Raw genomic sequence first — 25161 nt, 5'->3', positions numbered from 1 at the left:
AATTGTGAATCAGAAAAAAAAAAGCGTTCAAAGCCACTAAGCTCTGAAGCATGATCTTTTTAAATTGCGGAGACTAGGGAGTGGGAGATTAAAAGCCAGAAGGGGCCCTATCGCTGACTGTGTAAACATCCCTGTTTGCTCTCCCGTGTGTGAACTATTCTGCTGATACCTCGCTCCCCAGCACACATGTTCATTTTAAGAATAAAATTAAATAATAGATACATCAGATTTTGAATGTAAGTACCCTGTCAAACCAGCATATTATCATGATATAACTTTAGACACTGCAACCCGTTGCCCTCAAATTGATTCCGACTCACAGCGACCCTATAGGACAGAGTAGAACTGCCCCAAAGAGTTTCCAGGCAGTGCAACAGAGGGATTTAAACAAAGTGTGAAAGGCAGAACTAAGCAAGGCCTCTAAATATTCAAACTCCCCTTTCAACTTTTGTGCAGAGTAGAACATCATGTCTCTCTCCTTGGCAGCTTTCTTTTTCCTATTCTTCAACCAGCAATTGATCTGAGGCCAGGAAAAGGCCTTGACAGATTATTTCTTAATGGTATTGCTCTTGGGAAACCACAAGTACAGGGGACAGTTTCATCCCAGAAAATTTGGCAAATTACCCTGTCAACAGAGCAGGAAAGTGCAACAAGTGAAAAGTGAGGGCACCTTTCAAAGACTTCTTGTTGAGACCAGTTCACAAATGGTTCATTGTGCTTGAGAAGCAAACAGAACGCAGGAAGTAATTTGTTTGCATGGTCTTTTAACATGAGGCAAATTGGCAGCTGGGCTGAATTAAACAGTAGCTTTTCAAAGATATCTTGCTTTTTGAAGGTAGACCCTGTTTTCACTGGGGGTCTAGAGGAGCCACATTGAGTTGGCCTGTGGTTTTTATATGGAAAGCAGTAGCTACGTAATGCTTCACGCACCTTCCTGCTTCAACAGTTACAGGTCAGTACATCCGGAAGCCAGAGGGCATCTTAGTGAAGCACTGACTGAAGACACAGGAGTTGGGACCAGTGTGGCAGGAAGCCCTCTCCCACTGACCACAGGAAATGAAAGCCTTGACATCACCATCGTTAGGCACCTACAGTATTGCACCCAACTCGTTCAGGTAGGATTGGTGACTGCTTTTGTTTTTAAATCCCAGGTTGTCTCTGTAAAGGACAGTGTGCTTCCTTTTTTAGTTTAGCCGGTGAAATGACAATTCAGGAGAATGGTTGTACAACTTGAAGAATGTGATCAATGTCACTGAATTGTACATATAGAAATTGTTGAATAAGTGTATGTTTACTAATGTGTATATTTTTGACAACAAAAAATAAAATAAATTATTTTTAAAAAAGAATGCATAGAGATAAAAATAATATGATAAAAAAACAAGAAGAAATGAGAATTCAGGAGTAAGAGAACAGTCCTGCTTTTGGTTGAGTCAAGTCAAAAACTGATGGGAGTTACCACCTTGCTCAACCCTGAGTTTTCCATCTTAAAACCTAGGTCACCAAATCTTAAAAGGCAGAAGGAAAAAATAGTTGAATATTAGGGGGTGGGGGGAGGGAATACAGTATCAGGTGGAATACACTTAGCTCTTGCTTTGAAATCTTTTGGTAGTAGATAAGAGTAGTATGTTTTTTTTTTTTTTTTCAAGACAAGGTATCTGCAGTCTGCCATCTACAAATGGTACTTGAAAGCCAGTATTACTGAACATATGTTAAAATGAATGTGTCACGTGAGTTAATTTTCCACCAACCAGATGGCTAAAGTAGAATGTTAAAGAATCTACATAAGGTTTCCTAGATCTTGAATAAGTACTTCTCCTTAGCAATGGAAATACATATTTCTGTAGGCCGCTATCATCACCAGTTAGCTATCATTATGGGACATATGGAGCTTATTTTTCATCTTATTTCAAGTTGCTGACTACTTAAGATTTTGCAACAGTGGAGCAAATATTTTTTTTTTGATTAACTTTTATTAAGCTTCAACTGAACATTTACAAATCCAATCAGTCTGTCACATATAAGTTTACATACATCTTACTCCGTACTCCCACCTGCTCTTCCCCTATTAAGTCAGCCCTTTCAGTCTCTCCTTTCGTGACAATTTTGCCAGCTTCCCTCTCTCTCTATCCTCCCATCCCCCCTCCAGACAAGAGCTGCCAACACACTCTCAAGTGTCCACCTGATATAATTAGCTCACTCTTCATCAGCATCTCTCTCCCACCCACTGACCAGTCCCTTTCATGTCTGATGAGTTGTCTTCGGGGATGGTTCCTGTCCTGTGCCGACAGAAGGTCTGGGGACCATGGCCACCGGGATTCCTGTAGTCTCAGTCAGACCATTAAGTATGGTCTTTTTACGAGAATTTGGGGTCTGCATCCCACTGATCTCCTGTTCCCTCAGGAGTTACCTGTTGTGCTCCCTGTCAGGGCAGTCATCGGTTGTGGCCGGGCACCAGCTAGTTCTTCTGGTCTCAGGGTGATGTAGGTCTCTGGTTCATGTGGCCCTTTCTGTCTCTTGGGCCCCTAGTTGTCATGTGACCTTGGTGTTCTTCATTTTCCTTTGCTTCAGGTGGGTTGAGACCAATTGATGCATCTTAGGTGGCCACTTGTTAGCCTTTAAGACCTCAGACGCCACATTTCAAAGTGGGATGCAGAATGTTTTCATAATAGAATTATTTTGCCAATTGACATAGAAGTCCCCTCAAACCATCTTCCCCAGACCCCTGCCCCTGCTCCGCTGACCTTTGAAGCATTCATTTTATTCCGGAAACTTCTTTGCTTTTGGTCCAGTCCAGTTGAGCTGACCTTCCACGTATTGAGTGGTGTCTTTCCCTTCACCCAAAGCAGTTCTTATCTACTGATTAATCAATAAAAAACCCTCTCCCTCCCTCCCTCCCTCCCCCCTTCGTAACCACAAAAGTATGTGTTCTTCTCAGTTTTTACTATTTCTCAAGATCTTATAATAGTGGTCTTATACAATATTTGTCCTTTGGAGCAAATATTTTGACATTCTTTTCTTGCAGGAAGGGTTTCAGCTGCCTTGAACAAAGTGTTTTCCCACAAGCCTCTACTTAAAAAATTCTTCTTCCTTACCTAGTTGCTTGTCTTTTCCCAGTCTTGCTCTTTCTTCTCCCAATATGCCTCTGGATGTGCGAGGAACAAGAAAAGAATGTGGAAGCAAACGTAACAATGGTTTCAGGGGAATGATCCAGGCAAGAACAGTACATAAAGAGGAAGAATTTTAGCTATTCCTCCAAAAATTGAACAGAGAACTACCGTATGAGCCAGCAATCCCAAACCCAGTTATATGCCTAGAAGAAGTGAAACTTGTACATTAATGTTCATTGTAGCACTTTTCACAATAGCCAAAGGGTGGAAATAACCAAAATGTTCATCAGCAGATGAATGGATAAACAAAATGTGGTCCATGCATGCAATGGAACATTATGCAGCCGTAAAGAGGAATGAAATCCTGATGCATGCCACAACGTGGATGAACCTTGGAAGCATTGTGCTGAGTGAAATTAGTCGATCACAAAGGGACAAATGCTGTATGATCTTACTTACACGAAATAAGCAGATACAGAGAAACCAGAGATTACTCGTGGTTACCAGGGGTGTGAAGGAGGGGAAAAGAGGGAGTTTTTGTTTGGGGGACCTTAAGTTTATGTTAACGGTGGTGGAATGTTTTGGATGAGGTTAGTGTTAATGGTGGCACAACACGAAACACGTAATCAAGGGCATTGAGTTGTACACGTGGAAGTTGTGTTGGCAGACGTTCTGGTGTGTATGTTTTTACCACAATAAAAAAAGAGAGAGAGGGAGAAAGAGGGAAGGAAAAAAAAAAAAATGGAGAATTGTGCTCCCTAAGAGTTGTCCCAGAGCACAGGATCCACTGGGAGACAAGAGGCAGGGTGAGGAGCTGGGGTCCCCAGTGAGGCCAGGAGCAGGGCAGTGTTTCTTTTTCAGTAACACACTGGCAATGAGGTATAAAGGAATATGCTTTTTCTTCACAAGTAAATAACCTCAAAGTAGCTTCTGACAACTTATATACTGTGGGAAGTTGGTTAACGATTAAGATGATTGCCATTTGGTTGGCCAACACCTCAGCTGATCTCTTTCATTGAATTTTTAATTTACAAACCACGATGCCAGCAATTAATCTGTCGAAAGGTGCAGTTTTTTTGTTGTTGTTTTGTTGTTTACTGGCCAAAATGGACAAGGATTTTTATTTACTTAGGGTTTATTCTATACTTTGGGTAGCGGATTTCTCACCTTCCACACAGGAGTCCTGGTTCAATTCCCGGCCAATGCACCTTGAGTGCAGCCACCACCCATCAGTCAGTGGAAGCTTGAGAGTTGCTATGATGCTGAACAGGTTTCAGTGGAGCTTCTAGACTAAGACAGACTAGGAAGGAAGTCCTGGAACTCTATTTCCAAAAAATCAGTCAGATACCATTGTACATGGGGTCGTCATGAGTCAGGGGCCTGCTAGATGGCAGCTAACGTTAACAACATCCTGTATTCACTGACCATTTGAATGAGCCTGATACTGTGCTGAGCAAACCACCTATTTACCTTTTAGAGGTAAAGTAGTTATCTTGTGAGACTTGAGAGAATTCCCTTCCATAAAGGGGTGAATGTTTTCTTCCAAAGATTGTCATGCAGTGTTCAGTGCAATGTTCTTCCTATAATACGGTCGTGATTATAACAAATCAACTCTTCAGTGAAAAATCAGTGCTAGAAAAACAAAAGAGGAAAGTGTAAAGATGTGAATGAAGGAGTGGGGATTGGAACCTAAGTTCTAACTCTTACTCCCGATCAGTGCGTTGATGAGTTTATATGGTGTATAATTGCAGAGAGATAAATATGGGCCTTCCATAAGAATCATAATAGCTATAATCATTTTTAAAATGAACTAGTACATTACTACTATATTTACTTGCATGAGAGGCATTAATTAGTATGTAATAACTGCTGCAGTGCACATACTCTTGAATTTGAAAACCCTACTTTAGCGTCCACATGCTCTAAACAGCATAGCATGGTAGTATATAGTACGGGTAGTAGTCCACCCCCCGTCTCTCAGGATTTCGTCGAATTGTGGTGGCTTGCATGTTGCTATGATGCTGGAAGCCATGCCGCCACTTCTTCAAACACCAACAGAGTCGCCCATGGTGGACAGGTTTCACTGGAGCTTCCAGACTAAGACAGACTAGGAAGAAAACATTGATAATCTATTTCTGAAAATTAGCCAAAGAAAACTCTATGGAACACTACAGAATATTATTCAATACAGTGCTGGAAGATGAGCCCCATAGGTTGGTAGGCGCTCAACATGTACAATGGCAGCAACAATGGACTTGAGTATACCGTAGATCACGAACATGGCACAGGACTGGGCAACGTTTCGTTCTGTCGTATGTGGGGTCACAATGAGTTGTAGCTGACTCAGTGACAGACAACAACAACAACAGCACAGTAGTAAAGGGTCTGCATCCTGCATTCATGCCTACCAGCTGACAGAGACAGGTCTCTGAGAGACAGAAAAAAGAGTAGAACCTTTAGGCAATAAGTGACTTACGTCCTTTCCTCTCTCAGGGCCCCCTTGGTCTTATGACCAGCACACAAGTGAAACCGCTTACTACTACTGTGATGCTGGCGGATTACTTAACCTCTCTGTGCCTCAGTTTCCTCACTGGGATATCAACAGAACCAACCTCATTAGGTTGTTGTGAGAAATTACATGAGCTAATACATGTAAGGAAACCCCGGTGGCGTAGTGGTTAAGTGCTATGGCTGCTAATCAAAAGGTCAGCAGTTTGAATCCCACCAGGCGCTCCTTGGAAACTCTATGGGGCCGTTCTACTCTGCCCTATAGGGTCACTGTGAGTCAGAATCGACTCCATGGCAAAGAGTTTGGTTTTTTTTTTTTTTTTAAATATATGTAAAGGGCTCAGACCAATGCCTGGTACATACCAAGCACGTGTTAATTATAATGAGATAGCTCTGATTATAATTATGATTATTATACAATATGCCCTTAATTTTCAGCTTGAACATTAGGATGTAAAACTATGCTGTGAAAAATCACTGTGCTTGTAAAATAAATCTTTTTTTTCCTGCTTACACACCAAGACATAGCTTAAATATGCCCTCCAGGCTCTAAAGAGGAAGATCAGATTTACAGTACACAAAAGGAAAGGCAATTTTACAGTAAACTTACAGCTCTAACTACTGAGAAAATTCCGGAATTTGTATAGGCATGAAGAACATTTAAAGCACAAAAACACGTCTGATTTTATCAAATGTTGTCACTGGCCTGGAATGAGGAACGTTATCAAACAGGAATAAAAACACTGTATGAGTTTATTTAGCGTCGCCACCACATTTGAGGAAGGATGAGGTTGGGTGGGGAAAGTGGTTTGAGTTCGTTCCATTGACAACAACATAATTGAAACCGTGGTTTTGTTTGTTTTATTAGCAAATTGTGTTTTCAAGCAAAACCCCCTTTGTCGCAAGAAATCTCCTAGAGAAACTTTCTAGGCAGATCCAAGTGATGGAGAAACTCGCAGCAGTCAGTGATGAGAACATCGGAAACATTGGTTCTGTCATCGAAGGTAAGCATCTGCAAAACCTACCACCATTCATGCGAATGATGGTATCCCTAGCCCGCTCCCCTGCCTGCATCTGTTCATTGCTTTATGAGGACAGCAGTGCATTCCTGGGCCGTAGAATAGGGCATAGTGGTCTCATGAACACCATGCTCCAGCCTTCTGACTCAACCAGCAGAGACAAAGCTGTGTCTGTAGAAACCTCCAGAAGTCAGGTAATAGGGTATGGAGAGAAACAGCAAACACCTTGTAGGCAGAGTTTCACAGACTGCTGGCGTGCCTCCATTTATGGACAAATGATCAGAATTGATCTCGCTCCTGGAACTGGCTAAGACAACTCCCATTACAGCTGACTGTCCGATGGAAAATGTTTCCAAACCCTGCTAGGAAAAAGTAGAAATGTGTGAACTTGAAGGCCTGTAGAAGAGCCCCTAGTTCTGAGAGTTTTCGATACAAACGTGGCATTGGAAAGATGTCTTTGAATTCATGTGGTCTGGCTACAGGGCTCTTTTGTAAAGACAAGAATTTGTGTCTTAAACAAAAAACCTGCCATCACAGGTTGAATGAAAGTAGTGGGACACTAGGGTCTTCTAAGGTCCCTGGGTGCCGCAAACAGTTTGCGCTCGACTCCTAACTGAAAGGTTGGCGGTTCAAACCCACTCCTCAGCTCCTCAGGAAAAAGACCTGGCCATCTGCTCTGTAAAGATTATAACCAAGAAAACCCTATGGAGCATTTCTACTCTGACTCACATGAGGTCGCCATGAGTCAGAATGGACTTGACAGCAATGGTTTTGGCTTTTGCTTATGGTCTTCTAGGAGACCCCGGGTGGTGCGAACGGTTTAAGCCCTGAGCTACTAACTGAAAGATTGGCAGTTTGAACCCACCCAGAGGTGCCTTGGAAGAAAGGCCTGTCAGTCTACTTCCAAAAGATCATAGCCGTCAAAACCTATGAAGCACAATTCTACTCTGACTTCATGGGGCCACCATGAGTTGGAATCAACTCTATGGCAATTGGTTTGGTTTTTGTTTTTTGGCAGGGTCTTCTAGGTAATCTCAGCTTAAGCCAAAAGGTCTTTGTACATTTCTGCCTCCTGCAACCGATCCCACCAGGAGCAGGTGACTTGGCAGGTTTATGAGAGGCACAAAAAGGGGTAGGACATTCAGGCAGCAAATGACTGGTGTTTTTGCTTCTCTCAGGCCCCTCCTCATTATCACAACCCACAGACAAGTGAAATGTTAACCCTGCCTTACCTGGTCCAGTGCTGCCCAATCATTTCAGTCTAAGAACCACCTGGGCAGGTAAAAATCCCCCAACAACCTACTGCTGCCTTCCATTTCATTCAGAAAAATCTCCCGAAGTTAAGTTCTCTGATTCTTTGCAATTTTTTTGCTATAAGGTTACAGGAGATGGGATGATGCTGGCACATCTCCGAAGAGTAGAGCCATTGTGATTTCTGTCACTTAAAGCAAACAGCTTTGCTGTTGCTGGGTTTTCGTACCTCCCCAGTCTGCAAGGTTCCTCATCACAACTTCTTTGCCCTTTGGACCCATCAGCCAACCATCAGCCAACCACAGAGGAATCTTATATAGCTCAGATCGAAAACCACAGCCTTTAAAAAAATAAAACGAGAGGTCTCTGAGGATGCCTTCCCCATGCCCACCCAAGTACAAGTCTTCATCTACTTCATTTGAAATATGTGTTGTTATTCCAGAGATAACCTCTAAAACCTCGGAATTTCCCCAGTGATTGAAGTATCTTGAATGAGGCCTCCAGACCACAGCTGAACTATCAGTTACACTAATGAGATGACTCTTGGGTGGGGAATGGCCTGGCCAGAAAGACCCACCATATGATATCAGCCAGTCTCAGGGGCAGGAGGCCAAGATTCAATCAATCATGCCTATGAAAAGGGATTTAACTAAAGCTTTGGACACAGAAGCTCCTTGGGCTTCCTGGTTGACCAAAGACATCAGTACACGAGACGGTGACCCGCCTTTGTTGAAACATGGAAGCTCCGTGTTGGGGACCCTCCTAGACCTCACCCTAAGCATCTCTTCTTTATACTCGTCTTGAGTTGTATCCTCTTTGGTATATTAAAGCTGTAATCCTGGGCGGGGAGGGGGAAGTCAATTAAATTAAACATGTGTCAAAGGACGGGGGTGGTTCTTCTTTTGCAGCCATACCGGAATTCCACAAGAAGCTGTCTTTGCTCTCCTTCTGGACCAAGTGCTGCAGCCCAGCTGGTGTCTACCATAGCTCAGCTGACAGAGTGATTAGGCAGCTGGAGGCCAGCTTTGCCAGAACTGTCAACAAAGAGTATCCAGGACTCGCAGACTCAGGTACAGGCCAGTGGGAGGGACAGCATTTCTGCCCTTAGGTGTGAGAGTGAGCATTCGTGGGGCTCCCTGCCACCTCCACAGCAGCCTGAGAGTGGGAGGCTCACAAAACGCCAGCCCTGAAAAACCTGCTCTCCAGGGAAAACACCCTCAATGGCAGCAAGTTAGATTTAAGAAAGGAAAGGAAAGGTGTTGGTCATGCTTCCATTCAGAATAACAGCACTACATTTCTGTGTTAGTATTCAGAGTGTGTATACTTTTTTCATTAAAATGTCACCACTTTGGGGTGTTAAATGGTTCAATAACCTCAGAAAAACTATTTGACAGTTTCTATGAAAGTTACATATACACTTACCCTATGACCCAGCAGTTCCACTCCTAAATATATCAAGAGAAATAAGTGCCTATGTTTACAAAAAAAGACACCTATAAAGAATATTCATAGCAGCTTTATTCACAGTAGCCAAAAATCTGAAACAACCTAAATACCTATCAACAAGAGAATGGAATCATTTTAATATACGTATGTAAAAATCATCCAGCTAGCTGTACACTGAAGATTAGTTCACTTACTAACTTCCCTCTACATATATTATACTACGATAAAAAGATAAAGGAATTATGAATTGTAAAATTGATGGATGGATGGATGGATGGGTAGATGGGTGGGTGGATGGGTAGATGGGTGGGTGGGTGGACCGACGGACGGACGGATGGTTATGTTTCTTCAAAGCTGCTTTGTATCTTCCCCTTCCAACAGTGTTCCAGACCCTGGTATCCCAGATTCTGGACCGGGCTGAGCCTCTCCATTCCTCCAGCCTCTCCCTAGAAGTCGTCACTGTTTTCCAGTATCACAGTTACTTTGCCAGCCATGGTGTCAGCGACCTGGAGAGTTACTTGATCCAGCTAGCCAAGCAAGGTGAGATGTGTTTTTTTGTCACACTGCGGTGGTGGCGGTTTAATTTTTAGTTATTTGTGACCTTTTTATTCATAGTTTTTAGTGATGGGAGCCTCTTTCCCCTCCCCCAAGTCAGCAATTGAGCTGAGGTTTGTCTTTTAAATGACTTTTGGACTTTTACCATTAGTAAGCCTCTTGTTAATGAATCAAGGGTTTACTAAGAACACCCCAGTCATCCAGCAGAGGTATACCATTAACAGGAAGCTGGTCAATGATTCAGGATTTCACTGTAATTTTTTACCCTCGTTAATGGATTTGCCATTTGTAGGTTCAAACCTACAGGCAATACCATTTTATGCTGTCTTTTCTGATGGCACTTTCATAATAATAGGCAGAAATGGGGTTCACGAGGCAGGTGTGGTGACCCAGTGGGAAGGGAAAGGAGGAAGACGTAGAAAGCCAGATCTAAGGGTGCATATCCAGGACACAAGGAGAAGGGACACCAGTGTAGGGGTGTGACAATGAAGGTCATCATTGCTTGTTAATATGGCACTTCCAATGTTAGAAATAAAATAAGTGTCTATAATACATGAAAGGAGTCCCTGGATAGTGCAGATAGTTAACGTGCTCAGCTGCTGACCAAAAAGTTGGAGGTTCAAGTCCACCCAGAGGCACCTTGGAAGAAAAGCCTGGTAATCCACTTCTAAAAAATCAGGAGTTGAAAGCCCTGAGAAACAAAGTTCTACCCTGACACACCTGAGGCCACCATGAATCAGAGTCACCTTGATGGCAACTGGTTTTGTATTGAGTGTAAACCTCTTCAGGAGTGGAGCCAGGCAGTGAGAGCCTGGTTTCTGGTTCCCAGGTTTGTGCTCTATAAATCCACAGAGGCTTGACAATGCAGGTTAAGAGGAATGGGGAGGAATGAGGTGTGTTCCTTGGGAGCAGGTAGAGGTTGGCACTGTACCAGCAGCAGCAACATGTCTGGCACAGACTCAGGCTGAGTCCTTCTCTTTCCAGAACATTAAAACCTGTGACAAAACATTTGCCACACAGGTTGGCATCATAGTGAGAGGAACAAAATCCTTCTCCACTTGGCACCACGCCAGCAGGGAGCATGGGAAAGTGTATGTAATCCCTTAGGAATCGCAAATTGGTACAGAGGATTAGGAGCAGAAAGTCTAGAAAGGAAGACACTGTTTTAGAACCACAGGGTCTCATTGTGTTATAGTCTACATTTCTTGGTATTCAGTTTGTCACAGTCTGAGTCACTTTTCTGAGTAAATTTCTTTTGGAGGGTCTGTTTACACCTCTAAGCCTCTTATTACATGGTCCAGGAGAAGGCCCATTCATTTACTGGTAGAAATGGTAATGACAATGAAATCCCTAACCCTGTAAATGTTTATTTCTTCTTTGATTGTGAAAGGAAAAGGCCTTAATTGTAGAAAGTTTAGAAAACATAGAGAAGCATGAAGAAAATAAATTCAGATCACTCGTTCTTCCACTGTTAAAATCGAATGCATTTTTCAGATGAATGAGTATGGCTTTAATTTTCAAAATTGAGATTGTTTGTTACAGAGAGTTATATCCTGCTTTTTTTTATTTGACATTATATCCCAAATTATTAAATATGCTTTAAAAATGTATCTATTACAGTGACAAATCTGTGAAACATTTCATAACATGGAGGAACCTGGAAGGCATTATGCTGAGCGAAATTAGTCAGAGGCAAAAGGACAAATATTGTATAAGACCACTATTATAAGATCTTGAGAAATAGTATAAACTGAGAAGAACACATACTTTTGTGGTTAGGAGGGGGGGAGGAAGGGAGGGTGGGAGAGGGTTTTTTACTGATTAATTAGTAGATAAGAACTGCTTTAGGTGAAGGGAAGGACAATACTCAATACATGGAAGGTCAGCTCAACTGGACTGGACCAAAAGCAAAGAAGTTTCCAGGATAAACTGAATGCTTCAAAGGTCAGCGGAGCAAGGGTGGGGGTTTGGGGACCATGGTTTAAGGGGACTTCTAAGTCAATTGGCAAAATAATTCTATTACGAAAACATTCTGCATCCCACTTTGAAATGTGGCATCTGGGGTCTTAAATGCTAACAAGTGGCCATCTAAGATGCATCAATTGGTCTCAACCCACCTGGAGCAAAGGAGAATGAAGAACACCAAGGTCACACAATAACTAAGAGCCCAAGAGACAGAAAGGGCCACAGGAACCAGAGACCTACATCATCCTGAGACCAGAAGAACTAGTTGGTGCCTGGCCATAATCGATGACTGCCCTGACAGGGAGCACAACAGAGAACCCCTGAGGGAACAGGAGATCAGTGGGATGCAGACCCCAAATTCTCATAAAAAGACCAGACTTAATGGTCTGACTGAGACTAGAGGAATCCCGGCAGTCATGGTCCCCAAACCTTCTGTTGGCCCAGGACAGGAACCACTCCCGAAGACAACTCATCAGACATGAAAGGGGCTGGACAGTGGGTAGGAGAGAGATGCTGATGAAGAGTGAGCTAATTATATCAGGTGGACACTTGAGACTGTGTTGGCATCTCCTGTCTGGAGGTGGGATGGGAGGATAGAGAGAGTTGGAAGCTGGCAAAATTGTCACGAAAGAAGAGACTGGAAGGGCTGACTCATTAGGGGGAGAGCAAGTGGGAGTACGGAGTAAGGTGTATATAAACTTATATGTGACAGTCTGACTTGATTTGTAAACGTTCACTTGAAGCTCAATAAAAGTTAATAAAAAAAAATGTATCTATTGGTTTTATAATATTTCTCCATTTGGATGAATGCTCATGCATTTGACTGTGTTGAACGCGTAGGTTGCTTTCTGCTATTTATTAATTTAGCTGGAACTAACAAAAATACCACAAGTGGGTGGCTTTAAAGAACAGAAATTTATCATCTCATAGTTTTGGAAGCTAGACGTCCAAATCAGGACATCAGCTCTAGGGGTGACTTCCTCCTTGTTGGTAGCCCTGGGTGTTCCTTGGCGTTCCTTAGCTTGTGGAAAGATACACAGTGACACCTGTCTTCCCTCTGTGTGTGTCTGTTCTACTCTTTTTCTAAGACACCACTCAGAAGGGATTAGGTTTAGAAACCACCCTACTCAGTTTGACTTCATTAACTAACAAAAAAAAAAAAAAACCCTATTTTTAAACAGGGTTATATTTATAGGTACAGAGGTTAGGACTTCACCATAACCTTTTGGGGGACACAAGCCAATCCATAACAAGCTGTTAGAGAGAGATACCGTCGAGTCAACTCTCACTCGTGGCAACCTTGGGTAATACTATCTCAAGACTTTTCATCAGAGTATTTATTTAGAAAGCACTGAAATTGCCAGAATGTCCAAAACAGGAGAAATAGGGAATTAAAGCAAAAAATCTGGACAGTTCACAACCTTGTCCACTGTGTAGAAGATGCTGCTCTATCAATAGAATATGAATTTTAGCTTATATTTTTCCCATCTGTATTGAGCCACCCACACTCTCCTCCTGGTGTTTTTGTGACCAGTGGAATGCCCATGCTTGGTATCTAGTTAGGGATTAGAGTATTTTTCTTACTCCTGGAGTATGATCAATTTGTCGAAATGAGACCCAGGATCCTATCATTTACCGTACCGTATCTGTATTCCAACCATCTACCTGGGTTTCTTCATCAGGGCCCAGTTGCCTGAGTGGAGACAGAGAGAAAGCAGAGTTGGGTTCATCCAGGGTTAGGGTTTTGCTAGACAGGTATGACCAAAAGACAGAGGGCAATGGAGTTTGCTATATTAGGAAGATTGTAAAAAATGCTTACTTATATTTTTTCACTGTATTTTTTATATTTTATTATTTAATTCATCTATAAGTTATTTTAGAAGCCACTGTGTCTTAGTGGTCCATCTTTTTTTTTTTTTTCACATTTGATAAGCCACTTGTCTCAATATAGTTATTTGAATAATCTGTCATTTTCTCACTAATTTGAAACGCCATTTCATCATATACACTTGAGTCTGTTGTTATGTACATACTTTCATATTTACTTGACTTTTGTTTACATGCTTAATAGACATGTTGCAAACAGGTAACAGGCTCAACTGCTAACCAAAAGATTGGCAGTTGAAATCCATCCGGAGGTGCCTCAGAAGAAAGGCCTGAAGATCTACTTCTGAAAAGTCAACCATGGAAAACCCTATGGGACACACAGTTCTACTCTGGCACACATGGGGTCCCTGTGGGTCAGAATGGACTCCACAACAACTGGTAGTATTTCATTGCTGTCAGCGTGAACTCTGTTTTCTTCTTATTCTCTAGTTTCCATGGTTCAGACACTGCAGTCACTAAGAGATGACAAACGGCTACAGACCATGACTGACCTTGCACCTGGCAAACTTCCGGCCCAGCCGGAAGTACTCAGGACGCTAGCTCTGATGTTAACCGAAGACAACAATGAAGTTAGTGAGGCTGTGACTCTTTACTTGGCAGCAGCCTCCAAAAACCAACACTTCAGGGAAAAGGTAGGACACGAAACCGTAGGCATCAGGCTGAAAGCTTATTTAATTTTCTATCACTTGTCATTTTTGTTTTTAGCTGTTGTAGAGTCAGCTCTCGACTCATGGCGACCTCACATGTTACAGAGTGGAACTGCTCCATAGGGTTTTCTTGGCTGTAATCTTTATGGAAGAGTTACAATATTTTGCAAGTTAAAAGCCATCATTTCTGTTGCTAGGGAAGAAGTTCTTTACCTCTCCCTCAGCTTTAATTCTTTTTTGGGAATAAATACAGTAAATACAGCACAGCCACCTATACATTCTGTACCTTTGAGGGGTACCAGCTCTTGCGCAGCAGTTGTCGTTAGTTGCCATCAAGTCAATTTTCCAACTTATGGTGGCCCCATGTAGAACTGCTTCATAGGGTTTTCGAGGCTGTGACCTTTCAGCAGCAGATTGCCAGGCCTATCTTCTGAGGTGCGCCTGGATGGGTTCGAACTGCCAGCTTTCAACTAGTAGTCAAGCGCTTAACTGTTTGCACCACCCAGGGACCCCTCCCTCAGCTTTAATTAAAGAGCCCTCTTGAAACAAAGGAGCCCTGGTGGCGCAGTGGTTAAGAGCTCGGCTGCTACCCAAAAGGTCAGCAGTCTGAATCCACCAGCTGCTCTTTGGAAATCCTATGGGACAGTTGTACTCTGTCCTAAAGGGTCACCACAAGTTGGAATTAACTCAACAGCAGTGGCTTTTTTCGTGATACAAAAGGAGCCCTGGCAGTGCAATGGTCAAGTACTTGGCTGCTAACTGAAAGGCTGGCAGTTCAAACCCACCAGCGGCTTTATGAGAAAAAAGACCCAGATGATCTGCTCCCTTAAAGGTTACAGCTTAGGAAACCCTCGGGGACAGCTCTACTCTGTCCTTTAGGGGCACTATGAGTAGGAGTCAACTTCTCAGCGCCCAGCAACAACAGCCTGATACTAAAGGCATCTGCAATTCAAGCACATTGGTGCCCAATATAAGAAGTGGGCTTGGTTGTCTGGGAGCCCTTTACAGTTTGAACAGTCGTTCTAAAAGATAACCCCATCGAATTCAGATCAGCACAAGAGAATTAAACTTGGCCATGTCTTGACCTTGAAAGGGTCAGATGTTGATCTCTCAGAGGAGTCTCTGTAACTTTTCACGACCTCTAACCTGGGGTGTAGAGTCGCTATGAGTCAGAAGCAACTCTCTGGCAATGAGTTTTTTGTTTGTTTAAGCTAGAGTATGGTGGGATGTCCGTGTACTCATGAGAATATATTTCATTCTTATGCCATTTTGGCCCAAGAGCGTAAACTTAATACTGTACTTTCCTACCAAGTTCTGGTCTTTTGAGTTAGTTCTGTGGGCTGTACCACCCTCCTCCTCAGGGAAAGAGAGGTGGAAAACTAAAGCATGTACACACCTGAGTGTGCACAGGCTTCTGTGAGCAGGACCGTGGTGCACTCCAGTCCTGACTTCCTCTTAGAAATAACAACAACGATGACAATTACAACGCAACCCTCTTTGGGTTTTCTGTATGCACCTTCTACTTTTAGGGCACATTCCACAGCCTAAATGCTCTATCTTTTAACTCCAATTGCAATCAAGTCAGAAAAAAAACAAGAAATAATAATAACTGCCAATTTATCAAGTACCTATTAAACACCAGGCACGGTGCTACGTCACTTACCTATCTTATCTCTAACAAGATGGATATTATTTTCCTCCACTCAATAGATGAGGAAACGGAGACTCCGAGGAGTAAAACTTGGCTAAGATCACGCTTAAAGAGTACCAGTGGTCATCGAGTTGATTCCAACTCATAACAATCCTATAGGGCAGAGTAGAATTGCCCCATAGGGTTTCCAAGTCTGTAATCTTTATGGAAACAGACTGCCACATCTTCCTCCCACGGAGCAACTGGTGGATTTGAACCTCTGACCTTTTAGTTAGCAGCCAAGCACTTAACCACTGTGCCACCAGGGCTCCTAGTTAAATAGTAGAACCCCCAAAGTGTGAACTCTTTCCATTTCTTTTGTATATGGAATAGCAGAAGTTATTAGCTGCAGGCGCGTCGGCCCCCAACTCATGGCAGCCCCACGCACAACAGAACTAAATGCTGCCTGGTCCTGTGCCATCTTCATGATCATCTACGGATCAAGGTCATTACACTCCATAGGGTTTTCACTGGTTACTTTTTGGAAGTAGATCCCCAGGCCTTTCTTCCTAGTCTGTCTTAGTCTAGGAGCTCCACTGAAACCTGTTCAGCATCATAGCAACATGCAAGCCTACACTGACAGACGAGGGTGGCTACGCATGAGGTACATTGGTCCAGCATTAAACCCAGGTCTCCCACATGGAAGGCAAGAATTCTACCACTGAACCATGACTACCGCTAACAGATATTACTACATTAAACTCTAGAAACTAGATGTAAAGGGCTAAAGAAATACAAAAAGTACCCAGGTGAGAGCTAGTGTTACTATAAATCTTGAACCCTGGTTCAAAAATCATAGTCATTGAAACAAAGTTAAAGTTGCATGTGTTGTTTGGTGATTTTACGCCTTTTTTCCCTCACCTAGACATGTAAGAAATATCCATTCTTCTGCAATGATACCTTTGTATTGGGATGTTGTTGTTCTTTTAATCATCTCAGACCCGCCAGAGGAGATGCTGACTGCTTTCACATTGCGACAGGGGGCTTCTTGCTTCACAGTGTGCCTCTGTTTGCTTCCTAGAACTGTTACCAATCTGGTTGTCACAGCAGTCACCATTTCTTAGGCAACTTCTCAAACTAAAGCAAGCACTCGGATGCCCACTTGTGTTGTAAGCTGTTTATCTCTGCAAGAAACAGGGACATGCCAAATACCTTCTCAAGCTATGCATCCCCAGTTCCCACTGAAGTCAGCAGAGGCTCACTCTTTGTGCTTAAAGGGACAACCTGGTCAGAAGCCATGTACTTGGCAATCAGTGTTATCACAGATGAGCACGGTACCATATTAGAAAGACCTCTGGAAGCTTGCTATCTAAGACAGGACTAACGGGGTCAGGTAACGTCTGTAAAATTAGCATACACATGGTTGCTGTGTATTTAGCATGTTAGCCTGGCATATGACAAGTGGCTGGTTATTTATTTATTGGGCAAATGAGCAAATGAATTAATATATTCAGATACATGTATGTACATGCTTACAATACATATGTTTCCTAAATGGACAGATAGAAATCATATTTTTCCCAAGACTGCCAAATTAAATGGATTATGACCCTTTGCATTTTGCATAGTCATCATCAATTGGTTTTTGACTTCCAGGGTCAGCCCTTGTTAAAATTATAAAGTGATGGACTTTACCCCACAACTCTTCTCTGTTCCCCTCCGTCCTTCCCTCTTCTACCCTCCTAAAGGCCTTTAGGAAACGCTGGTGGCCTAATGGTTAAGCGCTATGACTGCTAACCCAAAGGTCGGCAGTTTGAATCCACCAGACACTCCTTGGAAACCCTATGGGGCAGTTCTACTCTGTCCTATAGGATCGCTACGAATTGGAATCGACTCAACAGCAATGGGTTTTTTTGGTTTGGGAGACTTCCAGGTTTAACCAACAAACAAAGGCTTTTCCTTTACCAAAACCATACATTCATACGTGCCAAGGTTTAAATGGCCGATAACTACTAAACTGTCCTTTCTCTCAAGCAAGTTTGTATTGTAACAGTGATTTAACAGGGACGAAGTGCTAGACATATACCTGGGCATCGTCTGCCAGTGGTAGCGGGAGCTTTGGCGAGGGGCTGGTGGGAGTAGAACCACAATCAGTCACCTTGTTCCTTTTATAAGGGAAGCTGGCCCTGTGTGGCTGGCCTATTGGGATTTGAGTTTTATTTCCTCCTCCTTTTACTGCAGGGAGCCCTTGTGGTGCAGTGGTTAAGTGCGTGACTGCTAACCAAAAGGTGGGCCATTCGAACCCACATGCAGCTCCATAAGGGAAAGATGTGGCAATCTGTGCACGTAAAGACCACGGCCTGGGAAACCCTATGGGGCAGTCTACTCTGTTGTATAGGGTCATTATAAGCTGGAATCGACTCATAATGGGTTTGGTTTTGGTCTTTACTGCTCACCCCCAGGAAGAAGGTGTGAGAGGTCAAAAGGCAAAAAAAGAGAGGTCGTGAAAAGCCAAAGCCCAAGCTCTAACTATTCAGACCGAGTATAACTAAGAGCTGTTGTTGTTGTAGAAACCTTGGTAGGGTAGTAGTTAAGAGCCACAGCTGCTAACCAAAAGGGCAGCAGTTGGAATCTACCAGCCGCTCCTTGGAAACCCTATGGAACAGTTCTGCTCTGTCCTATAGGGTCATTATGAGTTGGAACTGACTCGATGGCACCTAACAACAACAACAACCAAAAAACGAAACCAAACCCATTGCCATCAAGCCGATTCCAACTCATAGTGACCCTATAGAGGCCCTGTAGGACAGAGCAGAGCTGCCCCATAGGGTTTCCAAGAAGTGCTAACCTTTTCGTTAGCAGCCAAGCTCTTAACCACTACACCACCAGGGCTCCAATTAAGTAAGAACTAGTTACTTTTACTGCTGTTATTTTTATTATTCACAACCAATACTGCATATCTGTGCTTCCTGTGAGAATGGAATTATTTACCAAGAGCACTGAAAACATATGTCCACAAAAACACTTGTACACGAATGTTCATGTCAGCATTATTCGTAATAGCCAAAAAGTGGAAACAAGCCAAATGTCCGTTAACTGAAGAATGGATAAATAAGATGCGATATATTCATACAATGAAATATTATGCAGCTGTAAAAAGGAATGAAGTTCTGATAGATGCTACAATATGAATGAACCTTGAAAACGTTATGCTAAGTGAAACAGCAAGACACAAAAGTCACATATTGTATAATTCCATTTATGTGAAATGCCCAGAATAGGCAAATCCATAGAGATAGAAAGTAGATTAGTGGTTGCCAGGGGCTGAGAGGATGGGGAAATGGGGAATGACTGCAGATGGATCCAGGGTTTCTTTTTGGAGTAAAGAAAATGTTCTGGAATTAGATAGCAGTAACGGTTTGTGAATATACCAAAAATCCCTGAGTTGTACACTTTAAAAAGGTAAATATTATGGTAGGTGAATTATAACTCAGTTAAAAACAATGGAGTTCTATAGAACTGAGAAAATAGAATATGTTTAATTACAACTATCAGTGACTATACAACCAAAAACCCAACCTGTTGCCGTCGAGTCAATTCACACTCATACCAACCCCATGGGACAGAATAGAACTCCCCCATAGGGTTTCCAAGGAGCAGCTGGTGGATTCGAACTGCCAACATTTTGGTTAGCAGCCATAGTTCTCTGTAGCTCTTAACCACTGTGCCACCAGGGCTCCATCAGTGACTGTAGCAGTGCCATATGACGTCTCAGGAGTAAGCACGTCATTTAGTGGTTGATGATGCTTTCATTCCAGGCACTCTGGTACATTCCAGGCATTCTGGTTCATTCCAGGCACTCTGGTGTTATCAGATTTGGTTGGTGCTCTCTAAGTACAGAATACCATTCCAGATGCTGTAAGGATTTAAATAAGGTTAAAAAAAAGAAAAAGAAAACTTCGTCCTCAGGGAGATTCAACAGAAATGGCTCCATGTAGTATCCTTTCTCCTATAAACACATAAATGAATACACAGACGTATGCCAGAATAAAAAATGATAACTATATCTACTGAGATCTTACTTTGTGCCAGGCACTTTCTTAAGTCTTTTACACATTAAGCTGTCTTAAGTGTCATTGCATTTAATATTCAATTATTATTATAAGTAGGTCTTGTTATTACTACCATTTTGCAGTTCAGGAGACTAAGGCCCAGGGAAGTTAAATAAGCTGCTCAAATTCACAAGTTAGGAAGTTGAGATACATGTTAGAAATGTTTATGTACTTATGACTACAGATAAATGTAAATAAAGACAATTAACTTCATAAAAGGCCAACAAGGGCATAGGAGATCCTCAGTGAGATGGGTTGGCACAAGAGCCATTAACAATGGATTCAAACATGCTGGTGATTGTGAGGATGACACAGGACCAGGCAACATTTCATTCTCATGTACGAAAGGTTGCCATGAGTCCAAATCAACTCCGTGGCAGGTAACAACAACAACCAACTTAATAAAATACAAGGAAAGCCTAAGTACATGTGTGCTCTTACTAATATTACTATTGCCTCTAGCTAAAATGACCTTTTCTCCCCCAGTTTCCCAACTAAAATCTAACCTATCCTTTCAGTCCCAATTCAAACATCATCACTGTCATTAAATTGCCTCAGAACTACAGAAGGGGTATCTTAGTTACCTAGTGCTGCTGTAACAGAAATACCAAAAGTGGACGGCTTCAACAAAGAAAAGTTTATTCTCTCATAGTCCAGTAGGCTAGAACTCCAAATTCAGGGCACCAGCTCCAGGGAAAGGCTTTTTCTCTCTGTTGGCTCTGGAAGAAGGTCCTTGTCATCAGTCTTCCCTTGGTCTGGGAGCATCTCAGCACAGGAACCTCAGGTCCAAAGGATGTGCTCTGCTCCCAGCACTGCTTTCTTGGCAGTATGTGGTCCCCCCGTTTCTCTGCTCACTGCTCTCTTTTATATCTCAAAAGAGATTGGCTTAAGACACTATCTAATCCTGTAGGTCTCATCAGTATAACTGCCACTAATCTATCTCATTACATCATAGTGATAGAACTTACAAGACACAGGGAAATCACATCAGATGACACAATGGTAGACAATCATATGATACTGAGAATCATGACCTAGCCAAGTTGACAGATATTTGGGAGGACACAATTCAATCCATGACAAGGGGTCTCATCTCCCTCTGACTGATTTAGCATCTTGTAGCTTTCTTATGACACCTAATACATGTTTTTATGCAGTTCCTTCTAACCTGTCATTACCAACTAAACCTGAAGGCCCTTTGAAAGCCAGAATTATTATGTATATTTTCCCTGAAGTTCTTGGCCTGGTAAAATATAAGGGAGCAATTTATTGAATAAGCCAAACCTGTTGCCATCAAGTTGATTCCAACTCATAGGAACCCTGTAGGACAGAGCAGAACTGCCCCATAGGGTTTCCTAGGCTGTAAATCTTTACAAAGCAGACGGCCACACCTTTCTTCAACAGAGCAGTTGGTGGGTTCAAATCACTGACCTTTTGGTCACTAGCCAAGCACTTAACCACTGCACTATTGAATAAACAGATAGTTTTTTAATCAACATGAATTACATATATTTTATGTATACATGACATATATGAACTATTCTAACACATAACATATAATATCAAACATACTGTGAATAGAAATTTTTAAATAATTTTTTTTAACATAGTAGAAATTTCCTTTACCCAGTAAATCAATAATGGATTCTTCTTAATCTTCTTAATTTGCAAGTAATGCAAAATGTCTAGCTTTATACTGTATATTATCTCAGGGAGCAAAAATGATATATATTTCTTAAACTACAAGTAAATCAAAATCTCTTCATGATGTCCTTCCTTCTCTTTCAGGCCTTGCTCTATTACTGTGAAGCACTAACACAGGCAAACCTCCAACTCCAGAAGGCAGCTTGCGTGGCCCTGAGAAGCCTTGAGGTAAAGTCCAGCCTCGCAGCCTCAGAGCCCCACCACACACACACACACACACACAGTTCAGCTTTAAGCAGAGCTAAAACCAGTTGCAGTGGAATCGAGTCTGACTCCTGGCAACCCCATGTGTGTCAGAGTAGAACTGTGCTTCATAGGCTTTTCAATGACTGATTTTTTTTGGAAGCTGGTTGCCAGGCCTTTCTTCCAAGGTGCCTCTGGGTCAGGACCTCAACCTTTCGGTTAGCAGCCAAATGTGTTTACTGTTGGCACCACCCAGGGACTCCATTAAGCAGCTAGCCAATCTTAATTTTGTTAGAGGAAAGTATTAGCAGTCAAAGAGCTCAAATGTAAATGAAAATAGAAAGGGCTGAGAATTCCCAGAGTTTACCTTTCAGCAGGCAAGATTTAATGTTTGATCTGCCTTAATCACAAAAAATAAATAAATAAATAAGACTAATCAGTCTTCAGGAAAGAATGATGCAGCCACACCTTAGAACTTGTTAAAATTTTGGATGGGGACAAGAAGTAGGGACCTGCAGGCCTGATGGGACAAGAAGAAAGAGATTAACACCTCAAAAGAAAAAGTCAATGATCTGTGAAGAAAAACAGCTCTGGGAAACTTTACCTTCCTTGTTATTTTGTTTAAAAATAAATAAATAAATAACCTTCAGGTGGCCAAAAAGCTCACCAACATTACCCATTGCCCTTGAGTCGATTCCGACTCATAAGGACCCGACAGGACAGAGTAGAACTTCCCTACAGGCTTTCCAGGGAGTGTCTGGTGGATTTGAACCGCCAGCCTTTTGGTTGGCATCCATAGCTCTTAACCACTACGCCACCAGGGTTTCCTCACCAACTTTGATGGCTATTTATTTGGGTGCTGTCTTGATAAATGGTGAAATGTCAATGGTTGATGGCTGTGATATAGAGGTAATACATCTGTGTACCTGCATACATGAACAGACATGAGGGTACAGCAATCCGTATGTGTTTTTATGGCTTCACACGCTGCAAAGGTTAAAGCAGAGGGTCCAATTTTAAACTCTGGCACATTGAAATCTGGGGGCGTCAGATTCTTTCCCTTTGCTCTTCTCTCCTACCCTGGAAAGCAGAGGATAGGATTCTTTGTGCCACTAGAGACTTCTTCCTAAACTACCTACTGCCCCAGCTGCTGCCATGGAGCATGGTGTGGGGAAAAAAAAATGCAGACTCATTTGATCAAACAACTTTAGCTAACTTGTTGGGGAAAGTAACTTTAAAAAAATGAATCGTAATATACAGACAGCCCATGTTTTTCTTTTCTGTATCAATGTGGAAACAACCTTGAGTGATCAAGGACCTCAAGTATGGGGCCCTCAAATTCTGGGTCTCCCATCTGTCTCAATGGGCTAAAATAGTCCAAGTCTAGCTGTCCCTGGGTGGTGCAAATGGTTAACAGCGCAGTTGCTAACCAAAAAGTTGGAGATTCAATCTACCCAGAGGTGTCTCAGAAGAAAAGCCTGGTGATCTTCTGCTGAAAAATCAGTCACGGAAAACCCTATGATAGAGCGGAGCTCTACTCTGATGCACATGGGGTCATCGTGCGTCAGAATCAACCGTTAGGCAACTGGAAACCTGTATCGCTCACTCTAGTTTGCCATACTCTGGAACCCACCACCACTTCCTGAGCCTAACTTTCTTCCAAGAAAGAAAAACAGAACTTGTTACCCTTTCTCAACTCCTCAGGAATCTCAGCAAGAGCATTTTTGTCTTATAGAAGGTAGGCTCCCTTTCTACTACATGCCCTAAATATTGATGTTTGTAGAGGCTCCGTCCTGGGCACTCTTCTCTCTGTATCCTTTCCCTGGGCAAACATCTACTCCCATAGCTTCCATTATCACCTATATGCTAATGACTCCCAATATTTCCAGTCCAGGTCTTCCCTTCCAATCTAGTATATATCCAGGTTTTAGATATCTTTACTAGGAAGTCACCTCAGGTTCCACCCACCCCGTACCCGCCTGTGGTCTTCTATATCTTAGTGATTCACACACAACCACTCTCCCCGTAGCTCGTGCCAGAAAGCTCGGCGTCATCAGTGACACCTTCCTCACCCTCACCTGCCACATCCAGTCAGTCTTCCCATCCCATAGGTCTCATTTCCTTAACGGCTCTCTCTATCGCTGCTCTACTCGGGGCATCTGCATCTCTCACCTGGGCTAGAACAACCTTCCCAGTAGTCTCCCTGTCTCTTTACAGTCTTAACTTCCTTCAGCCCATTCTCTCCACTGCAATTAGAATCCCACCCAGTGCCGTCGAGTCGATTCCGACTCAACCAATTCATGGTTGCAATTAGAACACATGTACTAAATAGATACCCTGCTTAAAACTCGTCCATGCCTTCCCATGACCTTAGAATAAAGTCCAAGACCCTTAGCATGCCTTGTAAGGCCCTCCTTGACCTGGTCCCTGCCTTCTTCTCCAATCTCATCTCTGGCCACATCTCTAGATCTTGGACCCTATCAGTAGCTGTTCTCCTTCATGGAATTTATTTTCTTCTCCATACCCCCAGCCACCCTTACTCTCACACACCCACATACCCGCCTGCCACATGCCAAAACTTGGCTAACTCCTCTAAGATATCACTTCCTTCATGAAGACTTCCTTGACCAGACCAATTTATGTTTTACCATGGCACCCTGACTTAGCCTATCATAATACTTGTATCACTCATTATAATAATTACTTGTTTAATCATCTGTCTTCCCATGAGACTGTAACTCCTGAAGGCAAGGACCATGTCTTGTTCAGTGCTGAATTCCTCATGCCTCATACACTGCTGGGTTCAAAGAGGGCTCAATAAATGTTGGTGGAATAAACAAATGTAAAAATTCCCATCATTGACCTTTATTCTCCTCCTCTATTTTAGTATATAAGCCTAATACTGGGAATTCTTAAATTAGAGCGGTTTCGGAAGCAGTGTGATAGAGTGGAAAGAACCAGGAGAATGTATTCTATTCTGGGAAAGCAGGCTAGTGTGACTTCACTTCTCTAGACCTGGAGTCCTCTGTGAAATGAGGACTATAGCTGATCATCAAAGCTTCTGCAAATAGAAACCCTGGGCTCCATCCCAGGAAATTCCAATAACCAGGAATCTATACTGTAAAAAGAACTCTGTAAGTGACC

The 25161-nt window shown here is 42.6% G+C and overlaps 1 protein-coding gene across 6 annotated transcripts in view; it reads left to right on the top strand.

Moving 5' to 3' along the window:
• RIPOR2 (RHO family interacting cell polarization regulator 2) overlaps nt 1-25161 on the top strand; it is a 296826-nt gene that overhangs the window by 266565 nt on the left and 5100 nt on the right. For 5 of the 6 annotated variants that reach the window (XM_064281485.1, XM_064281508.1, XM_064281472.1 and 2 more), the window contains 6 exons: nt 947-1115; nt 6487-6622; nt 8797-8958; nt 9716-9874; nt 14171-14373; nt 21919-22002. In XM_064281485.1, the coding sequence (XP_064137555.1) occupies nt 947-1115; nt 6487-6622; nt 8797-8958; nt 9716-9874; nt 14171-14373; nt 21919-22002 (913 nt within the window). Of the gene's footprint in view, nt 1-946; nt 1116-6486; nt 6623-8796; nt 8959-9715; nt 9875-11509; nt 13051-14170; nt 14374-21918; nt 22003-25161 lie in introns of those variants that run through there. The other variant, XM_064281487.1, reaches the window with a different exon arrangement.

This window comes from Loxodonta africana, chromosome 1 (assembly GCF_030014295.1).
Source record: "Loxodonta africana isolate mLoxAfr1 chromosome 1, mLoxAfr1.hap2, whole genome shotgun sequence".
Classification (NCBI taxonomy): domain Eukaryota; kingdom Metazoa; phylum Chordata; class Mammalia; order Proboscidea; family Elephantidae; genus Loxodonta; species Loxodonta africana.
Note: the sequence above shows the minus strand (reverse complement) of the source record. Positions and strands in the feature narration are given on the sequence as shown.